Source organism: Amblyomma americanum, chromosome 4, assembly GCF_052857255.1.
Source record: "Amblyomma americanum isolate KBUSLIRL-KWMA chromosome 4, ASM5285725v1, whole genome shotgun sequence".
NCBI lineage: Eukaryota > Metazoa > Arthropoda > Arachnida > Ixodida > Ixodidae > Amblyomma > Amblyomma americanum.
The window spans coordinates 177,007,285-177,027,213 of record NC_135500.1 but is presented as its reverse complement, the minus strand read 5'-3'; the positions used below and the strand labels follow the sequence as shown (position 1 = coordinate 177,027,213).

The following is a 19,929-nucleotide window of genomic DNA, read 5'->3' as shown; positions in this document are numbered from 1 at the left end:
ATGTCACCAGTGAGGTCATGAGGATGTCACCAGGCGAGCGTCACTGAGAGCTGAACACCTGCCAAAATTTGACTGTTTTTTCAAAATATTTTTTTGTTGACTGGCAGTAAAACGTGGTTGGGGCCATTTTCTTTTGCCATCATTGCTCCTTGGTCACTTAAGCTGCATTTTGACACATCCATGCTGTTTTCAGTCCTTTACTCCTTTAGTGATGTGGTGTTCTTGAAATTTGATTTGCATCGGATTTCCCAAGGCATTCCTTCTGGAGCGATGGAGTGCAACTCACTTGACTTGCTTTACTTTATAGGCATTCACATCTTCAGCAACATGGCACTGGCCTTCCTTTGCAGTGAACCCAGTCTTCGGTGTGCTTGCTAGAGGACACTGTGGCTGCCTAGAGTTGCTTACCATGGTTTTCTTCGTTTCCTTTGAAGGAAGCTCATATTCAGCACTTAATCACTATAGTTGGGTGCAAGTCAAGAATGAAGCGGCTTTTCCTTGTCAAAGGACCCCGTTCCAGCCTTTGGCGTTGGCTAATTCTCACGAGCCTGCTAGCATCTTAATGCAGAGAGTGGCAGATGAAAGCGGATAGTCTCCACCTTGCATTGTCTGATATAGTCTCCTCCCTGGGTTTTCATGCCACTTCCTGCATTATCACGCTACTCACACTAGCAGGTTCATGAAAATCACACACACATGAAGCTGGAAGGAGGGCCCTTTGAAAGGAAAAGCCACTTTTTTTCTTGAGCTATATCCGACTAAACCAGTTTAGCTTATTGAGCCATTTGTTGTATGGAGCCTCCAAATCGCTGTAGATACAGAGTTTTTTCACAAGGAGAGCAGTGCCATTTGTTAGCATTTGTGGGCCTGTTCACTTTCTTTTTTTTCTCGTTTATGAAAGAGGTGACCCCTGTTCATGTGATTTTTTGTACCTGCTTCTGTCTGGATTCGGTTGGCTGAGCCATTGGCAGTTTTTGCAGTAAAAAAAGGTAAAACACAGTTATGAGGGAGCATTCTGCATGGCTAGGGAAAAACTGTTGATTGTGTGTGTACCTCTCTGTGCCTCTCCTTTTCATCCATGCTGCAGCAAAGCTTGCCACTCTTTGAGCTATGAAGACAGTTCCTATGTCATTTAGCATCATGAAAGGGGGAGTGAGCCTATTATATTGGGCTCAGCACTGGAGGCAGTGGTCATTTTGAAGCTTGTTTTCTTATTTGGGACATACAACCGTGCCATTTACTGTCACTCGCAGGTGTGCTGCTACCAGAGCTGCTTGTGTCTCTCGTGCTCCTGGAGAGCACAGCGCCTGAAGTGATGCACGTGGCTGACGCCGCACCAATGCTTTCGCCGCTGCTGGAGAGCCTCGACTGCTTCAACCAGCTGGCGCCCGGAGCCCACCTGGAAGACACGCAGGATCTTTTGTGGCCGGGCCTTGGAGGGGGCACTCTGACACCGCCCCCGCCACCACCAAACCAGGGCGGCCCCGTCGAGGATGTGCTCACATTGCGCAAGGCAGATGTGGAGAATCACAATCGGGATGGCGGCCTCTGGATTGTCATTGGAGGCAAGGTGTACGATCTTCAAGAATTCAGACCATCTGCTCCCTGTGGGGCTGAAGTCTTCACTAAGTATGCTGGTAGGTTCTCGTGCTGAGCTAGAAAGTGTTTATCTTCAAAAAAAGGGAGAGAAGTCAGCCTGAGCCATGGTCCTACCTATGACCTGCTGCTCTACTTTGTGGAGTAGGAGAAGAGCGGAAGAAATTATGGTTGTGGTGGCTGATGATTCCCTGTGGAGCTGAAGTCTTCACTAAGTATGCTGGTAGGTTCTCGTGCTGAGCTAGAAAGTGTTTATCTTCAAAAAAAGGGAGAGAAGTCAGCCTGAGCCATGGTCCTACCTATGACCTGCTGCTCTACTTTGTGGAGTAGGAGAAGAGCGGAAGAAATTATGGTTATGGTGGCTGATGATTCCCTGTGGGGCTGAAGTCTTCACTAAGTATGCTGGTAGGTTCTCGTGCTGAGCTAGAAAGTGTTTATCTTCAAAAAAAGGTAGAGAAGTCAGCCTGAGCCATGGTCCTACCTATGACCTGCTGCTCTACTTTGTGGAGTAGGAGAAGAGCGGAAGAAATTATGGTTATGGTGGCTGATGATTCCCTGTGGGGCTGAAGTCTTCACTAAGTATGCTGGTAGGTTCTTGTGCTGAGCTAGAAAGTGTTTATCTTCAAAAAAAGGTAGAGAAGTCAGCCTGAGCCATGGTCCTACCTATGACCTGCTGCTCTACTTTGTGGAGTAGGAGAAGAGCGGAAGAAATTATGGTTGTGGTGGCTGATGATTCCCTGTGGGGCTGAAGTCTTCACTAAGTATGCTGGTAGGTTCTCGTGCTGAGCTAGAAAGTGTTTATCTTCAAAAAAAGGGAGAGAAGTCAGCCTGAGCCATGGTCCTACCTATGACCTGCTGCTCTACTTTGTGGAGTAGGAGAAGAGCGGAAGAAATTATGGTTATGGTGGCTGATGATTCCCTGTGGGGCTGAAGTCTTCACTAAGTATGCTGGTAGGTTCTCGTGCTGAGCTAGAAAGTGTTTATCTTCAAAAAAAGGTAGAGAAGTCAGCCTGAGCCATGGTCCTACCTATGACCTGCTGCTCTACTTTGTGGAGTAGGAGAAGAGCGGAAGAAATTATGGTTGTGGTGGCTGATGATTCCCTGTGGGGCTGAAGTCTTCACTAAGTATGCTGGTAGGTTCTCGTGCTGAGCTAGAAAGTGTTTATCTTCAAAAAAAGGTAGAGAAGTCAGCCTGAGCCATGGTCCTACCTATGACCTGCTGCTCTACTTTGTGGAGTAGGAGAAGAGCGGAAGAAATTATGGTTGTGGTGGCTGATGATTCCCTGTGGGGCTGAAGTCTTCACTAAGTATGCTGGTAGGTTCTCGTGCTGAGCTAGAAAGTGTTTATCTTCAAAAAAAGGTAGAGAAGTCAGCCTGAGCCATGGTCCTACCTATGACCTGCTGCTCTACTTTGTGGAGTAGGAGAAGAGCGGAAGAAATTATGGTTTTGATGGCTGATAATTCCCTGTGGGGCTGAAGTCTTCACTAAGTATGCTGGTAGGTTCTCGTGCTGAGCTAGAAAATGTTTATCTTCAAAAAAAGGTAGAGAAGTCAGCCTGAGCCATGGTCCTACCTATGACCTGCTGCTCTACTTTGTGGAGTAGGAGAAGAGCGGAAGAAATTATGGTTGTGGTGGCTGATGATTCCCTGTGGGGCTGAAGTCTTCACTAAGTATGCTGGTAGGTTGTCGTGCTGAGCTAGAAAGTGTTTATCTTCAAAAAAAGGGAGAGAAGTCAGCCTGAGCCATGGTCCTACCTATGACCTGCTGCTCTACTTTGTGGAGTAGGAGAAGAGCGGAAGAAATTATGGTTGTGGTGGCTGATGATTCCCTGTGGGGCTGAAGTCTTCACTAAGTATGCTGGTAGGTTCTCGTGCTGAGCTAGAAAGTGTTTATCTTCAAAAAAAGGTAGAGAAGTCAGCCTGAGCCATGGTTCTACCTATGACCTGCTGCTCTACTTTGTGGAGTAGGAGAAGAGCGGAAGAAATTATGGTTGTGGTGGCTGATGATTCCCTGTGGGGCTGAAGTCTTCACTAAGTATGCTGGTAGGTTCTCGTGCTGAGCTAGAAAGTGTTTATCTTCAAAAAAAGGTAGAGAAGTCAGCCTGAGCCATGGTCCTACCTATGACCTGCTGCTCTACTTTGTGGAGTAGGAGAAGAGCGGAAGAAATTATGGTTGTGGTGGCTGATGATTCCCTGTGGGGCTGAAGTCTTCGCTAAGTATGCTGGTAGGTTCTCGTGCTGAGCTAGAAAGTGTTTATCTTCAAAAAGAGGGAGAGAAGTCAGCCTGAGCCATGGTCCTACCTATGACCTGCTGCTCTACTTTGTGGAGTAGGAGAAGAGCGGAAGAAATTATGGTTGTGGTGGCTGATGATTCCCTGTGGGGCTGAAGTCTTCACTAAGTATGCTGGTAGGTTCTCGTGCTGAGCTAGAAAATGTTTATCTTCAGAAAAAGGTAGAGAAGTCAGCCTGAGCCATGGTCCTACCTATGACCTGCTGCTCTACTTTGTGGAGTAGGAGAAGAGCGGAAGAAATTATGGTTATGGTGGCTGATGATTTGATCGGGTGCAAGTGAACACAATTACGTGACCTGTGGACCTCTTCATAGCTGCGATCTAACACCTGGGCTGCACATGATTTTAGTAGGTTACAAATGGTGTAAAAACCTGTGCTGCATCTGGCCAGGGGTCCAGTATGAGGTCCTTTATTGGTGGCCTGCAGTTAAAGTTAAGGAGTGCCTTGGAATCAGCCAGTGGCAATGAGTTTATGGGGCAGTACTGCATTTGTTTATGTGACTGACATAGCAGGTGTAAAGTTTCAGTTTGAAAGCTTGCTTTTGACATCGCATTATAATTTCTCCTGCTCTGTTACTTTTGGAGGCCCTAAATTAGGGCAGTCTTCCTGTTTCATAAAAGCTGCAGCTGTCTATAATATTGTGCCACCTGGTAGGATTGCTGAGAGCAAGTTCACCCGAAAGCAAGGTGGTTCGAGCTTTACCTTGAAAGCCCTAACTGTCGTATGACTTGACAGGAGGGAGTACTGACATAAAAGAATGAAACTTTGCAGATCAGTAATAAAAAGTTTCTGTGTTGTATGTTGAGGCACTGCGTTTTGTAATTTCCTGCTGCAGTTTGTACATAGGCTTATGCTATTATTTTTTTTACTTTTTTCAGGTCGAGATGCTACACAAGCTTTTGAAGCTGCCTGCCACTCAAGGGAAGCTAGGGAAATGCTGCGTTCTTTCTTTGTGGGAAATTTTGTAGATGTAAGTAGAATGCTATAAAAACTGAGTACTCAACATAAATGTTATGCAAGTTTCTGGTACATATGTGTTTATTGTGATATTTAAAGTAACAGAGGGCATAATGGTTTTTTCATCTTGCCAGTTTGTTTAGCTGTGCAATGTATGCACTTTTTTTGGTGTTCAATTCATTGTCACTAGCCTGCCTGTGGTCAGCCTGTCTTTGCCAGCACATAAGCACTGTTGGCACTTGTTAACAGGCATGGCTCAATCTTTGAAGGGCTGATAGAAAGTTATTGCCACATTTTTTGTCATTGACCACATCGAGAATTCTTCAAAATACTGTTTGGCAGCAGTCCACTCATTTGGTTATGTTTTTGTTTCTATGCTCTTTGTGCATACTTTTTCATCACTGACATTATAACAAGCTAGCATGCCATGATGCAGGAAACCGGCTGGCTGAACATCTTGTGTCATCAGGAGGGGTATACAAATGTTGAAATTTTCGAATACAAATTGAGTATCAATATCAAGGAAAGAATGGCTTCAAATCTCAAATTGAATATCAGTTCAGTGTGAAAAAAGTATTTCAGAAAGAAATAAACAGGTAGTTGTTGCTTCCTTATTTTTTCAAAATAGTGTATGGTGCTTGTAACTGAAAGAAAACAAGACTGACTCAACACCACATAAAAAAACATGATGTTCACAAAAATGTATATACAGTAAAACCTCGTTGATATGTTCCCGGTTCATACGATTTCCCGGTTCGTACTCAAAATCGCGGACATTAAAATGTCCCATAGTGTTTCTTAGTTTAAACGTTCCCGGAAAACACGATTTCCCGGCTACTGCGTTTACAATTTCGACAAATTGTGGTCGTATAGTTCTTTTATTGACCAACCGCACATGTACAAACATACAAGTGGGCTGAACGAGATGGCAAGTTTATTGCGGCAGTCACCCGTCGTGGTGGCTTCTCTGCGGTGCATCGATACAACGAGGCGAAGCACCATTATCATCAAGAACAAAAAAATTAGAAACTGTGCACTAGCATTCGCGACGCCTGTTTCTGCGAGGACGCGATATGCAGCGGGGAAATGCTGAGGTTTCTTCGCGGTGCATAAGGGAAAGGAGGCGAAGCTTCTACGAACTACAGCAATGCGCTTATATACGAACGGGCCGGGTCTGGGAAACAGCTTAAAAAGCAGCAACACTGCGACAGTCAGCCGCCGCAGTGGCTTTCCCATCGTACTTGGGAGCAAAGGGGGTGAAACATCCAAAAATGACAAGGAAGAGATTTTGATTACTTTCATCACTGCATTGGACTGGATGCCTTACCAATTTCCTTCCGCGCTAAAGACTGAGCGCAAACGCGGACTGATTTCAGCTAGCACCGGAAGAGGACCTGTTCAGCTCTTGTGCCAAGAAATGCCAATCAACATTTTTATAAAGTGAAATTGTTAATAAGTGTCTTTTTAGCTCATTCAACAGTTATAATTAATTGGTTTTTGGGGAAGGAAATGGCTCAGTATCTGTTTCACATAAGAGAACGGAGCCATAAGGGAAGGGATAAAGGAGGGACTGTTAAAATTGGTTTCTGGGGAAGGAAATGCCACATTATCTGTCTCACATATAAGGGAAGGTATAAAGGAGGGTATAAAGGAGGCTAACGAAAAGAGTTCAGCTTAAGTTAAGGACAACGCAGCGAGCCATGGAAAGAAAAATGATAGGTGTAACGTTAAGAGATCGGAAGCGGGCAGAGTGGCTGAGGGAACAAACACGGGTTAATGACATCCTAGTCGAAATCAAGAGAAAGAAATGGGCTTGGGCAGGGCATGTAATGCGAAGGCAAGATAACCGCTGGTCTTTAAGGGTAACGGAGTGGGTTCCAAGAGAAAGTAAGCGTAGCAGGGGGCGGCAGAAGGTTAGATGGGCGGATGAGATTAAGAAGTTTGCAGGCAAAGGGTGGATGCAGCTGGCAAAGGATAGGGTTAATTGGAGAGACATGGGAGAGGCCTTTGCCCTGCAGTGGGTGTAGTAAGGCTGATGATGATAAAGGAGGGAGTGAAAGGAAGAAAGAGGTGTGATAGTGGAGGTCTCCAGAATAATTTCGACCACGTGGAGATCTTTAACAGGTGCATTAACATTGCACAGCACACGGGCACGCTCAAAATCGGGGTTATAGGTTTTTCTGAATAATGTGTTTTCTTCAATTAAAAAAAGAAGAATCAAAGAGGTTTTACTGTACTGCTTGATTAGATAGCACAACAGTATTCAACCTGTAGTGTAGTCATGTAAAATGAGCAGCAACATGAATGAATTGACACATGACTGGCTACTAAAAATAATGTGGTGGATAGTAAAACCTTAATTCAAATTTTGAGGGACCTGAAGAAATGCCTGGATTATCCAAAGGTCACGTTATCAAATGCCCTCCTGAAAAAAAAAAAGAAATGCTCCAGTATGCTTTGCAATGAAGAGTAGGCATGGAACAATGCTGGAGTAGGGCGTCAATGCTCAACTTGCAAAATTATTTTCTTGCTTGAACAAAAAATTTGGGGGGGGGGGACACTTAAGCTCTGCCTGAAGGACGATAGCAATAATGGGTTGATGCCCATATATGTGAAAATGGAAATCTCAACTTGCACAGATACCTGGGAGTTCTCATCCCATTCGCAGTGGTGGAGTGGTTAAACGCTGCGCCACTGCCCTCGGATGGCAGGTGCTGCAACTGGTGGTGTTTATGCAACCCAACTTGCTCTTCCGGTGCAGCCTTTCGCTACCAATCATTCATTTAACTGCCACCTGCCATGGTGGTCAGTTTACTCACAGTTCAGTGGGCAGGTTACGAGGATGCCACAAGGTCACGTAACCTAGGTGGCCCACCTGGGTTGCTTCTCCAGAGATTTTTCGCGTACAACACCGTCGCCGGATTTTCTTCAAAATGGGAGCCTTAATGCTATCGCATTAAAATTACCCTGATTAAAATTCCTAGAATAAATGCCATTGAATCGTGCTATGCAGCTTACTACCCTTCATATTCTTACGAGGGACACCTCCCTATGCAATTGAAGGCTGACTTTTCCGCAAAAAGCAACTTTTCTCAAATTTAGAATTTTTTTTCTCACTCAGCTTACATTTTCAATTATTGGCTTCTTTGCCTCCTGGACAACTTGTGAAAATAGCTAGACTACTGTGAGAACATAAAATTTGATAAAAAGTTTCCAAATCACAGTCCTGCTGTCCTGCGCAGCACGACCAGGAGGCTCCACTGCTGGTGGATGCGACCAGTCTGTCGTCGCCGCTGTGCGATGCCGAGCGCACCCTAGCGCACCTGCTGGGCCTGCACCTGCAGCAACAGGCCTGTGGGCCGCCCCCTGAAGCCTTTGAGGCACAGCTGTTGCCATGGATGGAGAGCACGCTGCTGTATGGCGGTGGACTGCTCAAGACACTGCCGCCTCACGACCCATTCGAGGAGGAGAAAGGAGAAGCACGAAGCACGGGATCCAGTGCCGCCACACCTGGTGAGCGTGGCTGCTGCTGCCTCCTGGTGTCACATCCACCAAACATGTAGAACGGTAGCCATTGGCTTCTGTCCTCAGTCTTTGCACACCCTAGACTTTAGAAGGCTTGAACACTTGAAGCACCAATGTGTGAAGCATCAGTGTGCGAAGCTGGAATGAAATAAGTGGAAACTGTGCTTGCTGGTGCTCTATAGTATTAACCCATACATGCTGAAACTTCGGAAACTTGAAAAGATTAAAATATATTTTGATATCATGTGTCTTTTTTTTTTCACTTCAGAATTCAGAATCATCCTTTTGTTAGTGGAAATATTTTTCTCAACACCGACATTTGAGCCGTCCTACAGTGTAGGATTAGGCATATTTGCTACCTGTTAGGTGTAGTAAAGCTTCAAACTTTTGAAATTGAATCTAAAATCACATTTCTCATCGTGTGCTGTGGTTTTTTCTTGTGACAATGTTAAAAAACTGGTTTGTTTTTCTTGGAGAATCAGTATGTAGCTGGTTGGGTCAAATCTGAAAATTGCATCCAAAGAAGACTGGCTGATCTCTGAATGCATACAACACACAAAAATGAATGCACACACCGCAAACCTTGCACAGGGAAAGCTTAGAGCCTCTTGAACCTACGCAAGCAGGCGCAAGCTTTTACATGATAAACTTTTAGAGTTACCTTGCAAAGAAGCTGTGTCCTACATGTAAGTCGCTTGGCATACCTTAATATCCCGAGTCATCACCCACCCCTAGGTCATTATATCTTTGTACCGTGATATGCAGTGCTGACACAGGCGTTGTCGCAATTCGATTGCCAGACGGCCCCTGGATGAAGGCATCGGACCTAGTTGCAGTTGTGTGCAACAGGAAGCGCTTTCTTCTGGAAGGGGTCTGCATTCACTTAAGGGCACAGGCTGATTGCAGTCATGGCTTCGAATCGTGCTCTTCTGGAGTTTCCCTCTTGTGATGCAAGCAGTGGATTTCATGGACAGTAAAACATTTTTTTATGAGTCCCGCAAGCAAGGTAACATCCCGTGATTAAAGTTGTGTGTACCTCTTGTCAAGTCACGCTAGATGCAAACGCAAAATGCATATTTTCTAGCTTTTTTTTTTCAATCTTTCTTGTTTGGTTTCTGAGAGATGGCCCACCCCGTTTTTTTGTATGAATTTCAGGTGTTCGGTTGGTTGGGCGATGACTCGGGGTGTTATGGTATATGGGTTAACAGTGGGTTATAGTAACATCTTGCAGCCAGGTACTTGCTGCCATCTTGTTTTAGTCAGCATAGAATCACTGTTGTATTTTGTGAACTTGATTGCGGCTATGAATTTGTATGCTTCACAATGACTGGTTTTTTTGGATATCGAAAATTGTGAATGCTTTATAATTGTGCCTGTTGTGCAGGAGCAGAAAGAAAATCTCTTTCCAGAAGAGAATCTTCACTACTACCTCTGCAATGTTACATGTCACTTGCTTAGTAAGGAGGTATTCACTCCAGCTTGAAATGTCACCTGTATCTGTGGTGGCCTAAGTCTCTAAAGAGAAACTCTATGCAGCTTTTTTCAGTTCCTCCTCTTTTTTTTTTTAAATTCTCACTTTCATGACCTCACTAGATTAAAAAAAAATTACCAGGTAGTTTCAGCGTAACGATAATGCCTTGCATCCAGTTGTGGTCATGTGAAGTTAGTGCATGTTTTGAAAGGTCTGCTTTTCTCTTGTGTTTCTTAGTATCGGGCATGACACCTACAGAGCCGAAAGCGCTTTCTGCTGCATCGTCGGCTCCATCACCAGTATCTGGGGCTGTTATCAATTGGAGTGATGAGAGTCTGGTTGAGGCCATTGCTGAAGGACGACTGGAGGAACCGCTGGTTTCTGGTTTCCTGCGAGCAGTTGATGCTTTCTGTGAGCAACATCATCTTGCTTTGCACATGGACTTTGGAGCTGACCACCCCATTGAAGAAGTGGGCAGGTAGGTGCTGTTTGAAAGGCTCACATTGGATCATGACAAGTTTTGACCGCGTGTGACAGTATAGGTGTATCCTTAGAACGTGATTTCTGTGGCTGCAGAGTTGTACTACATTGTAATAGTACTATGGCACAATCGCAGCCCCATACAACTCGATAATACATGATGATTTTCAGCAGAGGCGTAAGGCACTGTTGCAAATGGCATAAAGTCTTTTGTGAAGGCTATGTAGCATCAGCACTTCTTAAAGAGTGTCTGCGCATTTGGCTCTTTCATGTACATTTCTTTTTCTCTTTACATTGTCATTAGCCCTATTTAATGGAAATGCTGCATGGTACGTAGCCCTTCTTGTGAAGCTAATGGGGATCTGTCTTTTGCATTAAACATTTCGCATGCTTCTGGTATTGGACGTGCTGCTCTGTCTTCTTAAGTGGCCCCTCCTTTTTCTTTTTGTCACAGATTGCTGTTAGCAGTGGCAGTCAAGCATTTGGGCTGTGCAGCTGCCCTGCTGAACACTGCTGAGCAGTTGGCTCTGAAAGGCTCGTCCACCAGGTCCTCATCCCTGCAGCTTCCGGGAATTCTACAGGACATTGTGCGGATGGTTCAGCAGGCCAAGTGGTCTCTTATCAAGGTGCTGTGCTTCATCACATACTGTGTGCTCTGTCTGTAGTGTAAGAAAACAATTGATTTGTTATGCGAGAACTTATGCCCAACAAGCAATGGAGCACCTTGATTCCACTCTGAGTCTCATTCTTTACCTGTGTCTTTTCTCTCAATACTAGGGGCCATGCAATGGTCAGTAGTAGGGCCATACGATTATTCGAACATTCCGAATATCGGAAAAAATAATGCAGTATTTGATTCAGGCTTCTAAGCGAATACCAAGAGTCGAAATATTGAATATTTTTGAAGTATTTCAAAGTTCGAATATGCAGTAATATGCTGCTAGATGAAAGCAGTCAACGGTCTTATGTACGCTCTGATACTTTTGCGTGATTGCACCGCTCTGGATGTCGGCACGTGTCATGCACTCAGCACAGCGGCCGCGTCTACGAACTCGCCGTTCAACAGCTGCCCAATTCAGCACGTCGCTGAAGAGTACGTGTGATGGGACAAAGCCCAGGCGGCCGAGATGCGAAAGTGAGCATGCCACAGCAGGAACTGTTTGGAGGGACGTGAGCTGAACGGTGTTGCAGAGGGCAGGAAAAGCTTAATGCCATTTGTGGAATAGACAGAGACAAGCGATCTTCCTTTCATGTGGCAGTGGCTGGATGCAAAGAAATGATGACTTAATACTGTGAGCTCTAAAGCGAGGGTCATAGTTGGATGAAATGAAGTAGGCAGCACAGCTTTGAACAGCTTCTGGTCTGATAGGTTTGATGTGGATCCCAAATCGCTGAGGCATATTCAAAATTGGGACAGGCAACCGTTCTGTGGACTTTTATTGGCTACGGTCCTCCACCACAGTTGATTATTGGGTACATGCAGTGAGAGCATGTGCACTCCTCGTTGAGTGCCTTTTGTGCCCATCTGTCTCACATTGAGTGGACCTTTATGCAAGATGTGCTTGTCATCTTGTTGCTATGCACTCTCTTAATTTGTGTCGATAGATGTCTCTCTCTTATGCCACCTATGTGTTGTCATTGTGCCACTCGATTTGTGGTGTTGCAGGAATATTGTACAAGCTTATTGCTGCCTGCAAATGCATTGATCTTGCACATCCAAGGGTAACATTGAAAGCTCTTGCATTAATGTCGCAATGTTTTTAGTACAGCTGCACTCATGAAACAAAATCCTCATGCTCTGTAATGCGTGCTGGGAAAAGTTTTGGCTGAGCAAAAAGAACTGATTGTTTGCGATGAGTTGATTGGGTGAAAATTTTTGGTACATGTCTATTTTTTCCCGCAGGCAAGACAAGACTTAAATGGCTCGTACAAAGAGGTCTGCTGCCCCATGTTCGAACGATGCCGTTTTCTCTTCTATGAGCTGCGGCCTGCAGTCAGCAGAGAGCTAAGGATTATGGAGGACCTGAAACTGATCGGAGCTTCATCCCGCTGGAAGACGGCTGCACACCAGCTCATCCTTCAATTAAGAGCTGCCAAACGTGAGGATGCCACTCCCTTCCTGTATGCCTGAAAAGAAGAGTAAAGTCATGCCTGAACCTAATTGGGTTAATATGTCATAACCCTTCACTGATCACATTCCCTTTTAATTCTTCCAGGGACATCGTGCAGTGGTTCCTCTGAAGAAAACTCTTCTGCTTCCAAAGACAAGGATTCATCTGATGAAAGCCAAACTGAGGCTCTAGAGAGCCTTGACCTAAAGCTGGAGAGTACAGGAACAGCAGTGAAAAAGGTCCATTATGTTGCTGTGTGTCCTTACTGCCTGTGCTACTTCCCTGGCACCAACCCACAGCTTGGCTTTAGTGGCTATTTGCAGTTTGAAATATTGCACGTGTGCAGTGTCAACCGCCCATATTGAAATTCCTTGCATTTCTGTGTCATTGTAAGTGATGTGGCCCTTGCTGGACACTAACAGCAGAGCCAACCCATATGGTTTATTTCAATGATGTTCTGCTTGAAATGGAGCTTGCTGAAGAGGAGTTTTGCTTTGGATTTTTTCAAACAACCTGCTCACTGCCTGGAGCATTCAGCTTGCTATCCTGCTGTGCCATCTGCATATGTATTTAAGAAGATGTACTTAAGATGTACTTGAATGTACTTAAGAAGCGAACTACTTAAATATACTTAAAAAAAAAAAGGGAAGAGAGAAGAAGACAAAGATGAAACTTTCCATCATTGTGCGTCATTCAGTAGAACATTGTGATTTCTTAATGCATGTAGAAGATTCTCAAGCAAAAACTTACAATAATGGGCATACTTGTTACAGCCAGCAAAAAGGAAGGTGTAGAAATATTTAAACACCTTATGTGGTAGTACTATGAAGCTACATTTACATAAAGTTTCACGCTTCTTTTTAGGTCACCTATGATCTTTCTCTATTACACAGTGTGTTGTGGACTTTAATCCGAAAACATTTGTGGCCTTCTCATGTTGGGAACTTGCAAAATCTGTCTGTGAATGGGTTGTGAGGGTTTCTGTTAAATCAAGATTGAAGGGAACACTTGATAACACTGAATTTATAAATTCATGTGCATGATGAATAAATGTTTACAGTTGGCTGGCTTGCTAAGCAAAAGATGGTAGTAAATATTTTTTCTGCATCTATAGATGGGAGCAGAACATGCATTGGGTGCAAAGCTACGAGCTTGTTTCATGCCTTATTAGTCTGCCTCTTCCTCTGCTCGCTATTTCGTGTCTTTATTTTTCTTTTTTTTGTATTTTTGAGTGCAGACTAGAATGCAACCTGCTTTCATTAAATTCCTTGCAGTTTTTTCTTATTGTTTTCCTGTGACTCCATAGTTGACTGTGTGACCTGCTGCTTTGTTGTTTTTTTTTTCATTTCAGTGTTTGTCCGAAGGCAACCAATTGAAACAGAATGTGGTCGACCACAACCAGCTGTTGAGCCAAGTGTTTGAGTTTGTTACACAAGATGTTGATGTGGAGCTCATCAGGAAGGCTATGTATTGCCAGGTCAGACAGCATGCCATTGATTATGTACTGCAACTGACAAACATGTTTGTTGACCTTAGTTGGCTGTATATAACACCAGTGCTTTGCTGACGGACTATGTGTGTAGACCTAGAGGGTGCTTGTGTAGTGATGTAATATGCATGCTGATTGTTGACGGAACTTCAGGATGCTGCCCTATCATTTCTTGAAGTTCCTTGTGGGAGGGTGCTGACCATGGCAGGCTGAATGAAATGGAATTTTTGTGTAACAGCACATTCTTGGTGTTTGAGCCAAATGATGGGCTTATCTTGGTAAATGTGGAGCTTTACTCTGAAGTGTAGCTCATCAAAAGACATCTCAACATTCTTAAGCTTTCATTCCTTCATCAGTTTGTTGAGGGAAAAATAACTGCTTTTCCTAAAGGAAAATGCCCCAGAGAATTGCTTGGTGCTTAGGAGGTAATGTGGTTTCAGAATGCGTAATGCTTATAAATATAATTTTGTCAGTTTTATGAGCTTGTCTAGAAAAGGGGTATATGAGCTGCCTCGATATGCCTTACTTACTGTGCTTGTTATTAATTGTAACTCCCAGTTCTTATGCAATGTGCCAAGGCACCAAGGTAACTTAGTCATTTGCAATGTGCAGGAGACAAGGTAGTTTTTTTGTCTGAGTGAAATCAGTTTTACTTGTGCAGTGGATTTATTGTTGTGTAGGCTGTATGACTATATTGTGTGAGCCATGTGAGCTGTTTTACTGGTGCAGTAACTGTTTCAACTTAATTTTAGATGGAAAGAGCCAAGGCAAGACTGCAAGGCTTAGAGAACATCCTCACCCTCCTTGAGAAATCATCTTTGCTGCCATCTGTCAAGTATAAGCTGCAGTGTGGGTGGCAGGGACTGCTTCCCATTGGAAAAATGCCATGGTTTGTAACTCACCATTCAATTCCTTTTGCATGTATTTAGTTGTGTGCAGCCAGCTTCTTAAATTCAATGGATTTCTCATACCCTCAGGAATGCATGCTTTGGCCTGTGAGGCAGCTGCTCAGAACAGTGTTGAACATGAGGCTCAAATATAGTTTATTCATGAGCTATTAACACCTTAGGCATTCAATGTAGGGTAGTCGAACCTTTGTGGGCAACAAATGGAGGCAGGGTGAAGGCTTATGATGATAATCATAATTTCATGTAGTTAATTGTAATTCCATATATTTATTGCACATGCATATGCAAAGTTTGAAATGGTGCAGTGTGTTAATTTCAGTGCCTGAAAGTGTGTTTTGAGGCCTCTGCTGTAGCTCGGTGGTAATGGTGCTTGGCTGCTGAACCTAAAGGTGCGAGTTCGATCCCCGCTGCGGCGGTCACATTTCGATGGAGGTGAAATGCTAGAGGCCCATGTAATGTGCGCTGTCAGTGCACATTAAAAACCTCAGGTGGTTAGCTTTGTAATGTATATTTGTTTGTGTTTAACGTCGCCGGCACGCGTCTTTATCACTTTATTTGTGATGCAAGCTCCAGAGCCCTCCAATGCGGCATCTCTCATAGCCTGAGTCACTTTGGGAAATTAAAACCCATAAACAAGCAGGTAAAAAAGGTGTTTTTGGCTTAAGGTGTCCAAATTGTTGAGGCATTGAAATTTTAAAATTTTCTCCTTCTGTGGGACAAGCTGCTGAGAATGCTGTAAAGAAAATGTTTTTAGGTGTATCTCAGTGGTTCTGGCTTCATGAAGTTCATTGTTGGGGAGAGTGAACTGTCTTCCATGGGTATGCTGAGAGATGAAAAGGTGCAGCAAATAGTGTTGTCATTTCTTTTTCTAGCAAGGCCAGCTGTGACTGTTACAAAAAAACATTCCTGACTTGCTTTGGCTACACAAAGCAGAGAACGTTTATTTTCATTCAGATCAAGTGTTATTGCATATTAAATTTAAGTTTGTTTGTTTTTTGTTTTTGTTTTTTGCAGAAGGATCAAAACTGATGGGCCATTTGCTATCCATTTTATAGCCTCCTTAATGCCAATGCTAATGATGTTATGCTTTTTGAATCTTGATTTAAAATTTATCAGTTGGAACTGCTAAATTCTCTGCACTGAGATTCCTCACTTTCTTGTCTTTTTTTTTTCTTTGTACATCGCTGCTTTTGATCCTGTTGAGCTTGTTTTACCTGTTTAAGTGAAAACAAAAGAAAGGAAAATTAATATGTCAAATGGCTCATTCTGTAGGAAACCTTTTTTGGTGCTAATGAAGTGTGTTCACTCAAACCTACTTTGCTCCCGTTTGAAGAATAAGTTGTGTCTCATAGTTGCAAGGCTTTCCATGAGTGAATTGTGGACATGAATAGCAAGGAGGCCAGTTTTATTTTCAAAGGCTGCTGTTTTAAAAAATAATCTAGAAAGAGGAGAAATTTCTCTTGAAAGGGTTCATCTACTCATTAAAATCTGACCTGCTTGTATATTGTGCACTTCCCAGAGTTCCTTGTGTGGAGATGCCTAAGTTACCAGGAATTTGATGTAACTTGATTCCCACAGTACTTGTATATGATAGCTGTACAGTGGTTAGATGGTGTTTAAAATCATTTGAAGCTTGAAATATCAGAGCTCCTTATATCATATATAACTGCATTCATACTTTGCATGTTCTGCAAAATAAGAAATAAGCCTTTCAATTTTTTTTATTGTATATACAAATACTTACTATGTGCAATGTACAAATACTTACTATATGCACATTTTAAGACAGTATTCCTGTCTGTTGCCATTTCAGGGAGAGGCCTGTGCATTGTTTAGCCAACCTGAACTTGATACCACCTTGCCAGCGTATGTCCCTTGAGTTGGCATCAGCTCGACTCTACCTCTGGGCTGTCAGTGAACTACGGTCTGTGCTGCTGGATTTCTGCAGCACTGAAGATGAGAACTTGCCAGTTGTCGGCCATTCATCGCGGCATCTTGTCTCAAAGGTGACTTAATTCCTTGTGGGTTTCTTCGCGAGGCATGACAGGAGGCAGGTACTTGAGAGCAGTTATAAGGCTGCCTATATTAACAGCACAATACAGACTGATGGTCTTGAAGGTAAATTATTTAAACTTTTGCAAAGCTTAAATTTCATCTGAATCTGAAGACTTAGGTTGTAAAACTGAAACCTAGCATGAACTTGGTTTGTTAGGGCAATATTGCACAGTGTGTGCCTAGGTCATGCATGTAACTGGAGATCTGAGGAAGTTTAACATGTTCACTGCAGCAACGATTTTCGGAGCCCTAATTCCTGTGTGTCATGGCCACTGGTGGGCCACTCTTAAATTTTATTGGGTGCGACATGAGCCGCCACTGAGGCCCTGATGAAGCCAGGTTCTTTGAACTGCCAACAGATGGCAGTTGCAACCTGACATGCATGCTTTTCGCAGGCTGTGAAAAATCTGAGCTGTGTGACTTAGTAATCGTGGCAGCACAGCATGAATAAATGACGTGACCCCCAGTGACCCCTAACACAGTGAACATTTTAAAATCCGTGTAGTGTGTGCTCACCTGGGCAGCATTTTCTTAATATAGTTTGCGGCACATAGAGCATCCGTTCCAGAAGTTGAATTGCTACTTGCGACACACTGGTTTTTCTTTTGGTTGAACCACTGACTAGCCTGTGCATAAATTGCTTATGTTAAGTGTTATAAATATGTTGGCTTTAGTACTGCTTGCCTACTGTGCTTGGTAAGGCCAAAGCATGTCGATTTCTATGCTTGGTGCAAACTTGCACATTTGTTAAAAGAGTAACATGCTTCTCAGAAAAAACCCAGGAAACAGAAAACATAACATGTTCTTGGCAACATATTGCACTCACCTTGTTAAAGGGGCAGGCACAGAAAGGGAATACTGAGTCTAGTGAGATTGGGGGATTAATGTCTCAAGATTGAAAGTACAGTGAACACTTGACAATTCAAACTCAGAAGGGACCAAAAATTTCTTTGAATCATGAGAGTTTACTGTTTACATTTTGCCATAACTGCAGCTGGTCAAGTAACTGCTTGCCTGGGCATGTTCGGCTCATCACAAGAAGCACTTGGAAAATAACGTGAACACCATAGTAAACAGTGAGGGATGCATTGCAGGTTAGGACCATGTTGGTTGCATAGTGTGCAGAGCACACCCTTCATTTCATGTTCGCATCCTTAGACTGAAAAGATATGAGGCTTTTTTCACGATTTCATGTTCCAAGAATCATTCTGGCCACCTGTGTGTTTCACGTCATATATATAGCCATTAATAAGTAACACAGATATGGTTGACTATGTTCCAATGTGTGTGTGTTACAGGCAAGCGTGGAGAGTGGCTGCTCGGGCTGCAGTGGCGCCCTCTCAGCACCCTCTCGGTTTCTGCTGTCTGCCATTGGCCTCCTGTCCGGAGAGCACCAGAGCCGGAGCCTCAGCCTGTTGCTTGGCTCTGGTGTGTTGGCCCACCTACAGACCCTGCTTCGCATGTTGGGTGAGTGTGTTTTTCATGTCCTTCGTGTATTTTTTTTTCTTCATGTATTCTTATGAGGACATCGGTGACAGTAAATTGTTATCGTGATCGTTACATCACCATCTGTTAGCTCTCTCTCAGTGTTTAATTCAGCAGACAGTGAAAGCTGTTTTTGCCATGATAGCAGTGGGGGAGATCTGCACTCACTCGCTTCATTCAAATCTTGAGTGCTGCAGCATGTAGTTTTTCCATCAGTGAGTGGTGCATTTTATTGCACATTGTACCTGCTTTAAGTGATAGTGTAGCAGATTTCACCCCACAGGTAAGGCAACAGCATGAGTAATAGCACATACCATATTTGCACATAGTATAGAAGTCAACCACGAATGTAAGTTGACTCGAGTGTAAGTCGACCCCCTCAACATCACATTTCTGAAAAAAAAAGAAGAAAATACTCGGAGGTCATTTACGCTTGGCCTTTAATAATAGAACGCGATAGCACTATCATGCGGCCTCCGCTTATCGCCGGCCGCTACTGGCTGCCACGCGCGGGAGCGCCCGTGGGCACATTCCAAAACGAAAATGTATTAGTCACTGGACTACTCGTCCACACTTGTGCATCGTCCTCACTAGTGCTGCCGTCATGATTGCTGCTACGGTCCCACAGCTCGTTGCTCTGACATTGTCTTGCAGCAAAATCTCGCACTTTGCAAACAGCCACATCGCGACATCGCGTGGAACAGCTGAAAATTTTGTCTCGCTGCAGCTGCCACACCTGTATCACCCGTTGTGAATGTCGAACTTGCGCCCCGGCGTGCAGTTGTTCATTTCTTCAGCGTAAAGAATGACAGCCATCTTGAATGTAGCGCCGGTCGCTTACCGGACCCGGAGCACAAATGATGAAGCACTACATTAAAAACTTGTGAAACGTGGCTGGCAGTAGTCAAATGTGTCGGAGCCAAAGAGAAACAATGCGTGAGCGGCGTCGGCTCTACCGTCGGCTACCGACACTCCCCGGCGCCGCTGTGGCTCCGAGCGGCGGTGCCACCGCGATTGGAACAGTGGCCCTTCCATCAACTATCAACGTTTCCTTGAGTGCCGAGTGCGCGGTTGAAAGTAAACAAAAAAAACTTGGACAGTGCCTATTAAGAGTAGAATGCATTATCGGGCCGCTGCTGCTTATCAGCAGACACAATCTGCAGCCATGTTTGGGGAGTGGGCTGGTGCCGGTTTGGTGCTTATTGACCGCCACCATTGGCCACCTCGTGCAGGGTGGGCGATGCCGGTTCTGGCGTTGACATAGCAGCTGTTCAAGGCCAGCACCAAGAGCGATGCGATGGAGCCACGCAGCAAAAATGAAACCATGCTGTAGCATGCCTGATATCTTGTTTGTCTCACCTTTATTTATGGTGTGATGCATTGGTTTCGATTTTAAGTCGACCCCCCCCCCCCCCCCCCCCCCCCCGCCCCCACTTCGGATGTTCAGATTTTGAAAAATAGGTCGACTTACAATCGTGTACATACAGTATTGTGATTATAGCACAATCTCGCCTTGTTCAAGCAAACTACAGCGAAGGACTTGGAATGAGTGGAGACGAT

The 19,929-nt window shown here is 44.2% G+C and overlaps 1 protein-coding gene across 1 annotated transcript in view; it reads left to right on the top strand.

The window, feature by feature from the left end:
* Positions 1-19,929, top strand: part of HERC2 (E3 ubiquitin-protein ligase HERC2) — a 132,545-nt gene that overhangs the window by 42,397 nt on the left and 70,219 nt on the right. The window contains exons 22-32 of the mRNA XM_077662361.1: positions 1,254-1,637; positions 4,767-4,858; positions 8,088-8,358; positions 10,079-10,319; positions 10,776-10,947; positions 12,225-12,420; positions 12,538-12,671; positions 13,784-13,909; positions 14,674-14,810; positions 16,643-16,835; positions 18,183-18,351. Coding sequence (XP_077518487.1) covers positions 1,254-1,637; positions 4,767-4,858; positions 8,088-8,358; positions 10,079-10,319; positions 10,776-10,947; positions 12,225-12,420; positions 12,538-12,671; positions 13,784-13,909; positions 14,674-14,810; positions 16,643-16,835; positions 18,183-18,351 — 2,115 coding nt within the window. The remainder of the gene's footprint in view (positions 1-1,253; positions 1,638-4,766; positions 4,859-8,087; positions 8,359-10,078; positions 10,320-10,775; positions 10,948-12,224; positions 12,421-12,537; positions 12,672-13,783; positions 13,910-14,673; positions 14,811-16,642; positions 16,836-18,182; positions 18,352-19,929) is intronic.